General features: G+C 36.0%; 2 protein-coding genes across 4 annotated transcripts; one reads left to right on the top strand and one right to left on the bottom strand.

Annotated features, from left to right (window-relative positions):
- On the top strand, positions 290-5,136 carry LOC18612493 (pentatricopeptide repeat-containing protein At5g61990, mitochondrial). 3 transcript variants are annotated; one of them, XM_007049315.2, is made up of 3 exons: positions 290-3,352; positions 3,472-3,592; positions 4,456-5,136. In XM_007049315.2, the coding sequence occupies exon 1, from the start codon at positions 391-393 to the stop codon at positions 3,112-3,114; it is 2,724 nt and encodes a 907-aa protein (XP_007049377.2). In that variant the 5' UTR covers positions 290-390; the 3' UTR covers positions 3,115-3,352; positions 3,472-3,592; positions 4,456-5,136. The 3 variants fall into 3 exon arrangements, with proteins under 3 accessions (XP_007049377.2, XP_017982168.1, XP_017982167.1); XM_018126679.1 differs by having other exon boundaries at positions 3,472-4,178; XM_018126678.1 differs by lacking the exon at positions 4,456-5,136 and having other exon boundaries at positions 3,472-4,360.
- LOC18612492 (uncharacterized protein sll1770) lies at positions 5,543-12,528 on the bottom strand. The gene is made up of 18 exons (XM_007049313.2): positions 12,233-12,528; positions 11,121-11,708; positions 10,536-10,679; positions 10,235-10,360; positions 9,912-9,999; positions 9,277-9,370; positions 9,073-9,166; positions 8,875-8,929; positions 8,655-8,746; positions 8,377-8,547; positions 7,655-7,711; positions 7,462-7,545; positions 6,939-7,023; positions 6,719-6,780; positions 6,532-6,606; positions 6,277-6,381; positions 6,000-6,141; positions 5,543-5,889 (listed from the first exon to the last, which is right to left on the bottom strand). The coding sequence occupies exons 2-18, from the start codon at positions 11,691-11,693 to the stop codon at positions 5,816-5,818; spliced, it is 2,121 nt and encodes a 706-aa protein (XP_007049375.2). The 5' UTR covers positions 11,694-11,708; positions 12,233-12,528; the 3' UTR covers positions 5,543-5,815.

Raw genomic sequence — 13,719 nt, 5'->3', positions numbered from 1 at the left:
GGATCGTAGACACACACACATTGCGCCTTTGGAGACTATCATATTGATGCTCTCAAGGGGTGCTTCCTTCTCTTAAGGAGCACTTGATTGGTGTTTTTTTTTTTATAGCATTGGGGTGGTCGGTTGACGAATAGAAGCATTGTGGTCGATTACATTGTTTGAGTGAAAAAAATTACATTGTTTGAGTGAAAAAAATTACATTGTTTGAGAAAAGAAAAAAATAAGAAAAAGAATGAAATGGTATTTTAATCATTTTATTATTTTTGTTAATGATGTTTATATTTTTGGAATAAAATGTTTATTTTAAAAATTAATAATTATATTTGAAATTATGATTAAAAGGTGAAGGGTGAGGGCATTTTAGTCAAAGTGACAACTTTTCATAGGCGAATGCATAATTTCACGTCAAGGTTTAAGCAAAACCTCTCTTCAGCTTTTCTTCTTCTCCGTCTGAATTCTGATACAAACCTTCACTTTCTTCTCTCTCCATACTTCAGAGAGCCTCAAAATATGAAGAGGCTCGCACGTGCAGCCCCGCACGTGCTGCGGACCCGAAATGTCTCCACTGCCGTCCAATCCGAACCCATGATCCATCAAGACACAGTGACCCAAATCACCAGCATTCTCAGCCGCAACAACTGGCAGCTCCTAATGGACTCCTCTGACATAGCCACGAAGCTAAACCCAGATATAATCCGATCCGTTATCCACCAAAATCGAACCGCCTCTGATCCGACCCGACTTCTCGGATTCTTCATCTGGTCTCAACGCCGAGTGGGCACTACCCAGCAACAGGACTTAGATGTTTATTCTCTTCTTGCCATTATCCTTTGTAAGTCTAAAATGTTTGGCCCCGCAAGCTATGTTTTTGAGCATATGGTAAAGAATTTTAAGCTTCCTTTTGATATTTTGGGTTATCTCAGTAGTTATTGTAGAGAATTTGATGTGGAGGGTGACGTTAAAACTTCAATTTTTGATATGTTGATTACTAGTCTTAGGAAAATGGGGTTCCTTGTTGAAGCTTCTGATGTGTTTTTAACGAGTGGTTTTGGAAAAGGTGAAAATTTTGTGCCTAGTTTGTGGTGTTGTAATGGTTTCTTGAAGGATTTGTTGAAAAGAAATAAGGTGGAGTTGTTTTGGAAGGTTTACAATAGGATGAATGAGATGAAGATTGGTTTCGATGAGTATAGTTATGTTAATGTGATGAACGCACATTTTATGGTTAAGAATGTTGAGGAAGCAATGAGGGTTTTCTGGGATATGGAGGAGAAAGGTTGTAGTCCTAGTTTGGTGAGTTATAATGTGGTTGTTCGTGGTTTGTGTAGAGTGGGGCATCTTGATGATGCTATTGAAATAAAGAGAGCAATGGTTGAGAAGGGGATGGTGCCTGTTGTTTATACTTATATGATGCTTATTAATGGATTATGTACGGACATGAGATTGAGAAATGCTGAATCAGTTTTAGAGGAGATGATTGCTAAAGGTTTGAAGCCTGAAGCTGCTGGTTTCAATGCTCTAATTGATGGATTTCTTAAACAGGATCATGTAGTAGAGGCTTTTAGAATCAAGGATAAGATGTTTGCTAGTGGAATTCAGTTAGACCTCACCACATATAATGTTCTTCTTAGTGGTGTTTGTAAGTCCAGTAATATAAAGAAAGCAAGGGAAATTATGAATGAGATGGAAAGATTGGGTATCAACCCTAATTTGAGAAGTTATGCTTCGTTGATTAAGGGTTATTGTCGAGATGGCGACTTACATAGTGCTTTTAAGTTGCTTGATGAGATGAAGAGTAGAAACTTGGTACCAACAGCAAAGATTCATACTGTCTTAATTAATGAGTTGTGTCGTTATGGTAATATTAAACAAGTGAATGCTGTTTTGAGCAAAATTTTTAAGGAGACTGTGAAGCTAAATGCCTTTGTTTGCAGAAATCTTATTTTGGCTTACACTAAGGAAGATAGAGTCAAAGAAGCAAGAGGGATTTTGGAGATAATGAAGGACCAAGGGGTTCTACTTGATATATTGTGTTATAACCCGATTATAGTAGGCCTCTGCAAAGCCAGAAGAATGGTAGAAGCAAGGACATACCTGGATGAAATGTTTGGGAGGGGATTAAAACCAGATGCGTACACATATGGAGCTTTCATCTCTGGGTATAGTCAGATGGGGGAGATGCAGCTAGCTGTTAAGTGTTTCAATGAAATGCTTGGTTGTGGTCTAGTGCCCAACAATCAAACTTACAAAGCAGTGATTGATGGACACTGCAAAACGGGAAACATTACTGAGGCATTATCTGCTTCTAGGTATTGGCTTTTACAAGGGATTCAACCAGATATTTTAGTTTACAGTATGCTCATAAGTTGCTTTTCCCGGAATGGAAAACAACAAGAAGCACTGGAGATCTACCAAGAACTTTATGAGAAGGGTTTGTTTCCTGATGCTCATGCTTGCAACTCTCTCCTTACCAGTTCATGCAAACAAGGTAAGGTAGGAAAAGCTTTTCAACTTTATGAGGCTATGTGTGCCAAAGGCATTGATCTGAATGTTGTTACATATAATTCATTGATTAATGAGCTATGCAGAGTAAAAAATATGGAGAAAGCAAGACAACTCTTCCTAGAGATGCAGGAAAGAAATCTAATCCCACCTGCTTCAACTTTCACTTTAATTTTAAATGGCTACAATAAAGCTGGGAATAAAACTGAGGTTTTTTCTCTGTTTCAAGAGATGGTGGCCAAGGGAATTAAACATGATAAGGAAACTTATTATGTAATGATTGATGCTTACTGTAAAGAAGGGAACTTAATGGAGGCCTTGAAGTTGAGGAATATAATTCTGGACAATGGTATGCCGATGAGTGCGACTGCCTATGTTGCTCTAATAGAAGCCCTTTGTAAAAGAAAAGACTTTTCTGAAGCATTGATTTTACTTAATGAAGTAGGAGAGTCTGGACTCAGCCTTAGTACAGCCACATGTAGTTTTATAGCTTCCAATTTTGACAGAGCAGGTGAAATGGACAAAGCTGCACAAGCATTAGAGCATATGGTGCAGTTTGGATGGGTTTCAAACTCCATGTCCTTAGCAGGTCTACTTGATTGGAAATGCTATTGACACAATGCTCAAAGACAACAACAATCTTATAAGGCAGTAAGTTGAGAGGGTTGCGGATTCCAGCCAACTCCAATTTAGCAATTGATAATGTGACTTCTCCATATTTGTTACTTGTATTCTTTTGACAAGCAGTGCCAATTAAAGTAAACCTCTATTGGGCTAGCTGTTCTGTTTACACTGAGTGGCTCCTTAATATGCTTGATTCTCCTGCCTGGTGGCAAGTTTGGACTTGTGAAAGGTAATGAAACTTATGTTTCCCTTCTGTTTGTGAACTCTATTTTGGGAAAGTCTCATTAGATGACATTTGTTGCCTGACCATATTTTCTAGTAGCTGATATCTTCATTTCTCTTTTTAAGGTTTTCTTGTACTCAAGGTGCACAAGAAAAAGAAAAAAGAGGTACACTGATATGTGCCGGTCCTAGTTGTGGGAAAAGCCATACTTGAGCTCAACTGTTACACGTTCTACAGGTGGTCCAGGTGATGATTTATTCACAGTGCAATTAATCGCATTTTTCATCTTTATCTCTCACAGATGATAGTTCAAGTTATTGTTTCCCCATCTATGTGGGTAAGCCAGAAAAGGGCTTGTTAGGATTTAGTCTCTTGAATAAATTACTAATTTCTTAACGTTCATTCTCTTCTGGCACAGAAGATCTATTTGGGAAAAGAAAACAGATCATACATGGTCATTTCATTGTTCAGGATAAATTAGAAGAAAGAACTTCAAAAACTTCAGATATCATATCTGTGATTTATACATGGATTAGTTTTTTTTTTTTGGTGTTTAAGAGTGTTGGACCATACTAATTACACCCTTTTGTTATTACTGTTTATTGAGGACAATTATGGCTGCTGTAGTATGCATCCTGGAAAAACGGTCTGTTTTATAACCGAAAAAGTGAGAGTTGCAATGGGCTGTGATAAGCGGTTAAGATGGGCTGTTCTTTTCAGTTTTCAATTATTAGCACTGAAGGGAAAGAAATAGAGAAGAGAGACACTCAGCATATCAGATTGCAATTTCATGAAGCTTCTTTGCTTTTCTTCTTCATGGTTGACATAATAGGTAGGTTCTGTAGAATACATCTTAACAGGTCATTCAGTGTAAGTTAAATGAACTGTCCAGAAAATATCCATTTATGAAAAGTAACGGAAGATTGATTTCTAGATTTCAGTGCTTAGCAGACAAGTCGTTGCTACTGTTGAAGAGACAATTGATCAATTTATTAAATCATTGCCTTTGTAGCTCCTGTTGACTGTTTTACATGTAATGGTTATTATGGAGTACATACTGTCAACTCCAATAAGTTCTTAGCTGACCCCTAATTATTAATGCTCTGCAGCTAGGAAGGTTATTTTCCAGTTTGGCATGAATTTGTCCTCAAACACCCCTTCCTCTAGGCCATGTTATCTTCAGCTTGTGATTGCTTTCTATGTTACTTGGACTTGGGGCTGAGTGTCAGATATATATATGTCTGACATCGGTATGTTCATTTCTAAGTTTTTCCATATATTTGGAGGCTTGGAACTCCATGTCTAGTCCACTCGATATGTGTCTGACAAGGATACTTCATGGAAAATGAAGAGTTGGCGCAACATAGATTACTTTCATTCGTAGGGGCTTTGAGATTCAGATTCTATGTTTTGATCCTGAAAATGTTTGCCTATGAAATCTGCAGAAATTGAATGGGTACTTTTCTTGTACACTAGCTTTTACTATGTTCAGTTTCTTTTATGGTGGTAGGGAAAAACATACTCTCCACATTTAAATTGAAATCAATGTCAAGGAACTGCAGCAATAAGCAGCAGCTAGGTGATGATTCCACAATAGCCATCTTCCATATCCTGCTAGCTTGTGATCACTCTGCAGCTTTAAACATGTTGTTGGCAAACAGAAGGGACACCTAGGTGAGGCTTCCTTCTAAGTAGGCTGCTTTGTACAGCTTTAAAGGTGCTGCTGGCGAACAAAATGGGCAATCAGCACATGTGATTGATTTATTGTGTATTGACTTATTCTCACGCTGGATATTCGAGCAGAAAAGCAGACAAACATAAGCTTTCCAAGAAAAACTAGTTTCCATGGTAAGTGTTCAAATGTAAACAAACCCAATGGCTTGGTATGTTTCTTTGGAAAGAAAATTATGGTACATATGCTAATAAAAAGGAAAAAACCCATTTGCACTAGCAACATCTAAAGTAAAACACTATGTGGACCAGCAGGCAACATGTGAAGTAACGCTATTTGCACTGGCAGCATTTAAAGTAGATTCTTGATAAGAGTTAAGCATGTATTATATGCCTTTTGCTCACGTTTGATGCTATCTGCTGACTTTGTAACGGCTAGAGAGCATGAAGAGAAAAGTACTAGTAGCTCTATCCAATGGAAACTTGCCATGGTTGCAATTGCATGCATGAACGGGAAAACTAAAAGAGAAGAAACTATCATGTTTGTTATTAAATTGAAATTTCCCTTTTGACCATTCAGAATGTCTTATTGTACAACTATAAATTTCCCAGCAGGGAGGCATTTCCCAATCTATCATTGGTTTTTTTGTATATGATAGTCAATTGATTTCACCCTCAAATATTTGAGGGAAAAAAATTACATATAATACGGTGCAAAATAAGGCAATTAACTGACTGAAAAGAGAAAAAGGAAGGAGCATATACATGAAAGAAATCATTTGCCTCGTGAGGTTAACATCATATCATCTTCTCGAATTTATCAAGCGTCTTCAACCTTTGCATTGACCTAAGGAGCAGTGTGAAGAAAACTCCTGTATTTGGACAAATTAATTAAAACAACTTTTGTCAGCCATGGGGGTGATATCAACTTATACTTCTACTGGTAAAGAACCAATATCGTGCTCTGAATGGAACACGTCACCTGCTCCGAGGAATGATCCGTTAGCAATAATTTGGCTGCCTTGACTGCCAAAGGTGACGCCTAGGTTTAGCAGGGTACCTCCTAGTACTGTGTACATTGTTGCCATTTGCAGTATTCTGGCCTTCCGTGCTGCTCTCTCAGACTGGTATGCAGTTTTGGATTGAACATTAACGTAAGTGAAAAGAATGAAAATCGCAAAGCATATATAGAGTACACTCAAGTTTTCTCTATTCCAAGCACAAACGGAATGTAATTTCCAAAATACAGAGTGCATTACCTCTAGCACCCGGACTCGGAGTTTCAAATCTCCTGATTCAAGTTGTTTTACGAATTCTTCTATTTGCTGAACTCTGTACGGCATAGACATGGTGTAGGACCTGGCCTGAAATATACACAGGTTCCAATATATAAAATGATGAATAAAATAAAATAAAATAAATATTTATATTTACTTCAAAGCAAGCCAACTTTCAAACTAATAGCAACTTAAGCAACTGAGGGAATTGGAGAAACATGGTAAAAGGTGCACTACATCATCAGCTTGTTTCCTTATCTGCTCCACTAGCTGTGTCCCAGTTTGCTGCCTTTGTCTAATATCTAATAGCTCCTGTAGGTTGCATCAAAGTATTAGAGCATAACTTTTTACTGAAATGAATTCGCCAGTGGATCACAAACTTCATTGAGAGAAAACTAAGTTAATGCACGAGAATGTAAAGAACCTGAGCATAAGGTGCAGCAATCTTTGCAAAGGAGAAATTTGGATCAAGTGTGTAGCCAATACCTGAAAGGGAACTATGATCTTGAGGACAGGGCAGGATGAAATAACATTCTTCATTTAACATCTTCAAGCAGTATAAGGTTTCTGCTTTCTTAATCTAAAATGAAGTTTAATTTGCCTAGTGACTGAGTTCAAACATCATTATGGTGAATGAGATGCACCTTCCAGTGTGGAAAATGCCTTCAAAACAAAGGTGAATGTGGATGGGAACCGAAATGGTTGATCCTGAGCTATTGCAAACAAATCCTGCATAGAAGCATATTCAAAGAAGAACCTCATTTTACCACTAATATATCATGGAAGGGTTATTTGATAGAAGAAAACAAGGGTTTATATCAAGCTTTACTCCTTTGACAAATACTAACAGTTCTGAAGAATTAAATATTACAAATGCATCCACTTCAATTCTGGCATTTAAATTGACTTTCATGCTCCAAGCTTTAGTTTTTCCAAAATTCAGAGAACTGGTTACCGGTTATCAAATTAATCAAAATTCAAAATGGTCCTGTTGAAATTGACAAATTTTTTGGTCTAACTGGGAAAACAATGGCATGGATTCATAAGAAAACTGTTAGCAAGGAAGCTATCATTGACTATTCTTTTCTTTTGTTTCTCTTAATCTACTTAATTGACATAGCACTTCTCTAGCTTAGACGCTAAATGAGACTGTCCACTTTTGCACACCTCTCCAATTGCAGTCAACGTAGTCTCCTGATCTGGCGTCTGGTCCAATAAATTGTCCAAGAAGAATTGCACAGATCTCCTCACCTAGCATAGCACATAACAAAATATAAGCATTAAGAGGGGTCAAATAGGTTTTTTATTAATCCATATATTTTCCTTGCAACCTTTTTGTATGTAGCGGGTGATGACCTACCGAGGACAAATCACCTGTGGGTTGAAGTGCCCCAAGATCTATGAGGCTCTGCATAACCTGCAGGGTTGTTTCCAGTCAGTTTTGGTGACAAAGAAAAGATGGCTCTTCCTAATACAGCATCTTCAGATGCACTACCTTAAGATAAGTTAGAGAATTTCAGTAGGAACTTAGTAAGGCTTAAAATTTAGTAACAACACAAATAAAAGCAGTGATGTCATTCAGACATATATAAACCATGAGTTTGGGAGGGATTGATCACAAGATGAGGGAAAGACCTAATATTTTTTATTCTATAAGTTGCATATATCCAATAATGGATGATGGTACTGTTGTTTCATTGCATCCGATTGCAATAAAAGAAATGAGCAAAGAATATAGTCTGTATCATTTCAACTTTATCTTTTTCCTACCTTGGAATGAATGTTTCAATGTCTTTGTACTATTGGCCCAGGATTTGCAATTTAAAATCCTGGCAATTAAATCTGAAGATTATTACATGGTTGCAATTTATTTGCACGATTGAGTCCACTGCTTATGCTAGTTTGATCTTAGAATGAAGATTTTAAAATTTTGTCTGCTATAAGATACAAGTGGGAAAAAGTTTGTTAAGTATGCAAAGATTCTTTTCTTTACTTCTTACTGTTTGTGATATAATATTCAATAATTTTCAGGGAAAACTTGGACTAGAAAAGGAAAAATGTCACATGAGATAGAAAGCAGACCTTTTTTGCATCTTTCTCATATACTGCATAGAAAAGTCCCAGCAATCTCTCACGAGTAAAAGATTTGATATCCCCCATCATGCCAAAATCATAATAGATGATTGCTTCATCCACATCAATAGCAAGATTTCCAGGATGGGGATCAGCATGAAAGAAGCCAGTTTTCAGTATCTGTAATTTACATGAAAATCCAGTGAATAGTTTGTTGGTTGTCATTATATTCAGTAGTCTGGAATAATAGTCAAGACAATCATTTGAGATAGGTCAACTTTACTTGCCTGAATCAAGTATGCTTCAACAGCACGTGATGAAATTCGAGAACGATTATATCCCCGAGAATCTAATGCAGCTAATTGGTCGATTTTAATGCCTGTTAAGGAAGTAACAATGCCATATCGACCATAACCAGAACGAACTAATTGCAACAATCTTTTAAAATTTTCAGCTGCATAATAATAGCTTCTGAAAGAAATCGAATGCATTAAATTAGATGGAAACCTGGTACATACTCCAAGGTCAACACCTTTGTAGCAGTGTAATCCCAAAACACCATCTGCAAAGGGAGAAAGCCCTCAAAGTAAGCATAACTGCAAACTACTTGCATGAACAAGATAAAAGACTTAAACGATGAGATCAGGATAAAAGAAAAAGCAGAATAAGCATTCGTATTTAGGAGCCTGATATCACGAAACATACAGGTACTCGGACCCACTTTATATTTCGAAAATCTCGGCGAAACCTATCAGCATTTTTCCCCTCATTTATGTAATCAATTTCTTGATACAAAATCCTGAGATCCCAAAAAAAAGGTAATTTGTCAGGGTCTCATATGTTCTTCTTACTTTACCTAAAGTTTTTATAACATAATAAATTTCATAAAAAGTAGTGCATAATACTTACGTGGAGCATTCTTCATATATACCAATCCAATCTCTTGTTAGACCACCAAAAGTTTCACTATTCTGAAAATACTCTGCAATTAGCTTTAGATTTCCTGCAGAAGGAGTAGAAATTAAAGAAGCTATTGAGTACCAGTAACATACACAAAGACCCATGCTGCTAATTTTTGAAGCACACAATTTAGCCAGAACCATTATTTCTGTAGAAAATACAATGCAATCACTTGGACAAACAATAGCCAGTTGACTGCATGAATAAAGCCTAAATCTGTGAAGGAAAAAGCTTGTTCATTGTACACGTACATAGCATAATACATATTAGATTGCCCTTCCTACTACTACCAGGCTCTAGTTTCCCGCTATCTATATGTTTCTTCGATAAATAGAAGACAAAAGAACAGATATATGCAAAACTGTCAAAGCAATTGCACCAGTGATTGCTTGCTAATATTCCTGTATGTGCAGTTTCCAGAGATGAACATGTTTCTGCAAACATCTTAAGAAAAACAAAATGAAAGTACTTGTAACTACCCAAAAGGCCAGGAAAAGAAAAGGGAAAAACATCATTGTTTTAGAATTTATAAGTAAGCAGACCTTTATTATGGTAAAGTGACAAAAAAAATGTATAGTACTTACGTAAATCAATGTCAAAAAGCTTCCTAAGCCCAGGCCTTTGAACCTTGACAACAACTTTCTCCCCATTATGCAGAATAGCGCGATGTACCTATACAAAGAATGCTTCAACTTCAGATCATAGAGAGGGTATCTCTGGCTAACATTGATTACTGTATTACCAAGACTAAATCAGATTATCTCTTCACAGCTATAACTTCACTATTCACCAAGAAGAAGCAATAGAACTATAAACTGATGTATGGAACAACTAGGATCTGCGCAGATTCTAAGAATTTTAAGACTTGAACATAAAAATTATTAAAAAATAAGATCGAAATAAACACCTGACCAAGGCTAGCTGCAGCAATGGGCTGGTCCTCAAATTCCTTAAATAGTACCTTGATGGGAGCTCCTAGTTCACTCTCAATGAAGCTTCTTGCTTTCTTTGGTGAGAATGCAGGGACTCTATCCTGGATAATGATACATGACAAACATAACATTTATAGGATAAAAATTAGAACTTGGAACTACAATTGTCTTATAAAGAGAACCATTTATGTATAGGATTGAATGTCAGCATTTGGAAGTATAATGCAATGACAGAAAGCTTTTCCAAATTAATAAAGATAAAGAAAGCAAGAGTACCTGCAATTTGGCAAGTTCATCCACAAACTCACGTGGAAATAGATCTGACCTGGTAGAAGATAATTGTCCAAGCTTAATAAAAGTAGGACCAAGTTGCAATACACGCTCTCGTAGCCATGAGGCAGTCTTTCTCCTCCTCTTTTTCTGCAGGAAATAAACAAAATCAATAAGAACCAAAAGCAACAAAATATATGTAACAGAAAATGATGGAGATTATGGATATTAGCCAATTAAGAACGAGAAGAAGGCAAAGAAAGCAGAACTGATGGCCAAAACACAGAAGACACAGGGCAAAGGTAACGTTCCCAAGGGTGCTGCCCCAAAGGGCCCCAAATTGGGAGGTGGGGGTGGAAAGCTAAGCTGCTAGATTGGTCTAAGGTGAAGGTAGAAAGTTGTATTCCTGAAGGCTTTGTGGTAATTTATCATCCCTGTTCAATTTTGATCTGATTATGTTGTTTCTAAATATTTAAGTGAATGGAAATATTTCAGTTGTTTCAAGGTTTTAAAGAAAAAGAACCCAAAATAAAGATTCTACTCCACAAGCTATAATCAGAGGGGTATGCTTCAACAGACTACAGCACTCACCTGCTTATCTTCTGTGAAGCCTCTCACATATGCCCATTTTGCATTGTCCAACAGAACACGGACTCGTAAAGAAAGAACAAAAGACCAAACATCTATAGTCCTTTGCAAGGTACTATAATTCTCATTGGCCCAACTGAAACTTTCATCTGAAGGCAGAACATTTAACTCCTCTAATGGTGGAAGTTCTGCAGACACTCTAGGTTTAGGCTTCTTAACCAGAGATGGACTATTATCTCTCCTAACTATGCTAGCACCATTTATAACCTGCTTTACACCATTCACCTTCTCCACTTTGCTAGTGGCTGGAGCTTTTCTTTTCACTACCTCACTAGCAGGCACCATTTTAATAGCTCGCCCATTGATTCCTACTTTTGGGGCTGATTCAGTTTGTTGCATATCCACTTGAAACCTGAATGATTTATCTGTCATAGGCAGATTATGTATTTGCCTCTCAAACTTCACAAACTGATTCGAAATTGAGCTTGAAAAACTCAGAGTTTCCATTGTTCTTCCTTGATTCATCAACTCACAATTGCGCAAATAACAACTGTGTGAAGCCAGGATTGCTGCCATGTAAGCAGCAGACACCTATAGATTTGATAGTAATTCAAAAAATGAGAAGTAGGAAACTAGCAAGAAGGATAATCAACTGAAGCACTTTTAAATAATTGACCAAGTACAGCTTTTAAGCTAAACACAACAAATAACTTAGTAGGCACACAATCAATTCCAGCTGTACTGTATGAGAACCTTTTTTTTTTTTTTTGAATGAGCTTTTACAGCCAAATACAAAGCCTAATGACAAATAAGAATAAAGACACCTGAAACTATAATATTAATCAATATAGAAATAATTGATCCAACAAAACACCAAGACATATTTGAATTAGAAATCAAAAACAAGGTAACAAAGATTATCAATGAATGCAAACTTGCAGGTGGCGAAAATAGTTGACCCGTAAACCAAAAAAAAAAAAGAACTTTATTATGTGAATCAATTTTGGTAGAAACAATTAAGCCAACAAAATCCGAAACACAGTATTAGATTTAAACAACAAATAAACAGCAAAGAACAATACAATCTGTCTTTGGGTTTTCAAGGAAACACCCACCAGTGAAGAAGAAGATGTAGAGACCTTGAATTATTGACTACGAAGCAATGATATTTATTGGGTTTTCTGAAGAAAGAAGTAAAGTTTCTTAAAATGTTATGGCGGAAAAAGAAAGGAGAGGAGACACTGCGTAGAAAACAAAAGAAGGAGAAACAAGCAACATTGCCCGTTGAGCGAGAGAAGTAGAGTGTTGACGTGTCTTTCCTTTGTTTTCCAAATTCAAGGTGTTGAAAGGCAAGCGTTTTGGACTTGTTAAGAACGCTGGCTTTGATTTTTCTTTTAGTTTTCTTTTTCTGGTGTCTGAGGCTTTGTGTGTTTAAAGACAAAAAACAGAGCATAGTACCTAACGACTTCAACTTCAACCACCACCATTCAGTTGCTCGGTTCCTGTTGGTCTTGCACTTGTATTAAGTTGTTTTTTAGTTTTCCATAATCAAGGGCTGCGTACTATTAGTGTTTGGAAATGGGGTTTAGGGAAGGGTTAAATGTTTGGAAACAATACGACTCTGGTTTGAAAATGACTTAAGATATAAAAACAGAGCAGCTGTGATTCACATGGCGGCATTAATTTTAATTTTTGTGGATGTGCTTCAGGCTTTGGTGGGTACTTATTAAGCTATTGCAGTTCTTTAGCTTGAAGAAACAATTATAGAATATGTTACCCACAAACTATTGACATTTGGTTATACATTATTTTTTCTGCAAATTTTGATGAGAATGATGTATTATGCATGTACATATATAAATCTTTCATATATAGGCTTCTAAGTAAAACAGAATAAAATACTAAAGTGGCTGCTTAATAATAATAATAATAATAATAATTATTATTATTATTATTTCTGTACTATTCGTGGGTCATGAATAATGACAAAAAAAAAGTATGAGAATACAACATTATTGCCGAAAAAAAGGAAATAAAATGGAAAGTGGTGCATCGTGGCCAGCTCTCCATCGTTGACTTTCCAATGTACGGAGGACCACACTACAAACTTATCAAAACCTACTCAAAATATCCACCAATTATACCAATACATGCATGTGATTAGTTTAACCGACATTGCCCAACTTTACACTTCGATTTCATTTAAAAGGTCAGAAAAAAAAAAGAAATACATAAAAAATATATACAGGATTATAGTTTCAAACAAAAATAGGTTAAATTTTAGGTGTGCTAGAGTATAATCTATGCTATGCATTCAAGATACAATTATTTGAGGTGTGAATAAAATATAAAATTAATTTACATTAATAATAAAGATGATTGTCTAAAAACAAATGGTGAACCAATGTATCATTTATAAATATAAAATTACATTGTAATTTGTAAAGATAAATATTAAAAAATTAATAGATATTTTGATGATTATCTATCAACTTGGAGACTATTATCGTATTGAAAACATAGATCAAAATTTACAAATGATGTTATTTTTTCTTTTAAAAACAAAGTAAGTTGAAGAATTAAATATATATATATACATATA

Source organism: Theobroma cacao, chromosome 1 (genome assembly GCF_000208745.1).
Source record: "Theobroma cacao cultivar B97-61/B2 chromosome 1, Criollo_cocoa_genome_V2, whole genome shotgun sequence".
NCBI classification, from domain to species: Eukaryota; Viridiplantae; Streptophyta; class Magnoliopsida; order Malvales; family Malvaceae; genus Theobroma; species Theobroma cacao.
Note: the sequence above shows the minus strand (reverse complement) of the source record. Positions and strands in the feature narration are given on the sequence as shown.

Excerpts from the sequence above, each read along its gene's own strand:
- LOC18612492 (XM_007049313.2), bottom strand. The coding sequence starts at position 11,693 with ATGGCAGCAATCCTGGCTTCACACAGTTGTTATTTGCGCAATTGTGAG. Across the intron at positions 8,747-8,874 it reads GACCTTGGAGTATGTACCAG|GCATTAAAATCGACCAATTA; the intron begins GTTTCCATCTAA and ends CTTCCTTAACAG. Across the intron at positions 6,382-6,531 it reads TAAGGAAACAAGCTGATGAT|GCCAGGTCCTACACCATGTC; the intron begins GTAGTGCACCTT and ends TGTATATTTCAG.
- LOC18612493 (XM_007049315.2), top strand. The coding sequence starts at position 391 with ATGCATAATTTCACGTCAAGGTTTAAGCAAAACCTCTCTTCAGCTTTT.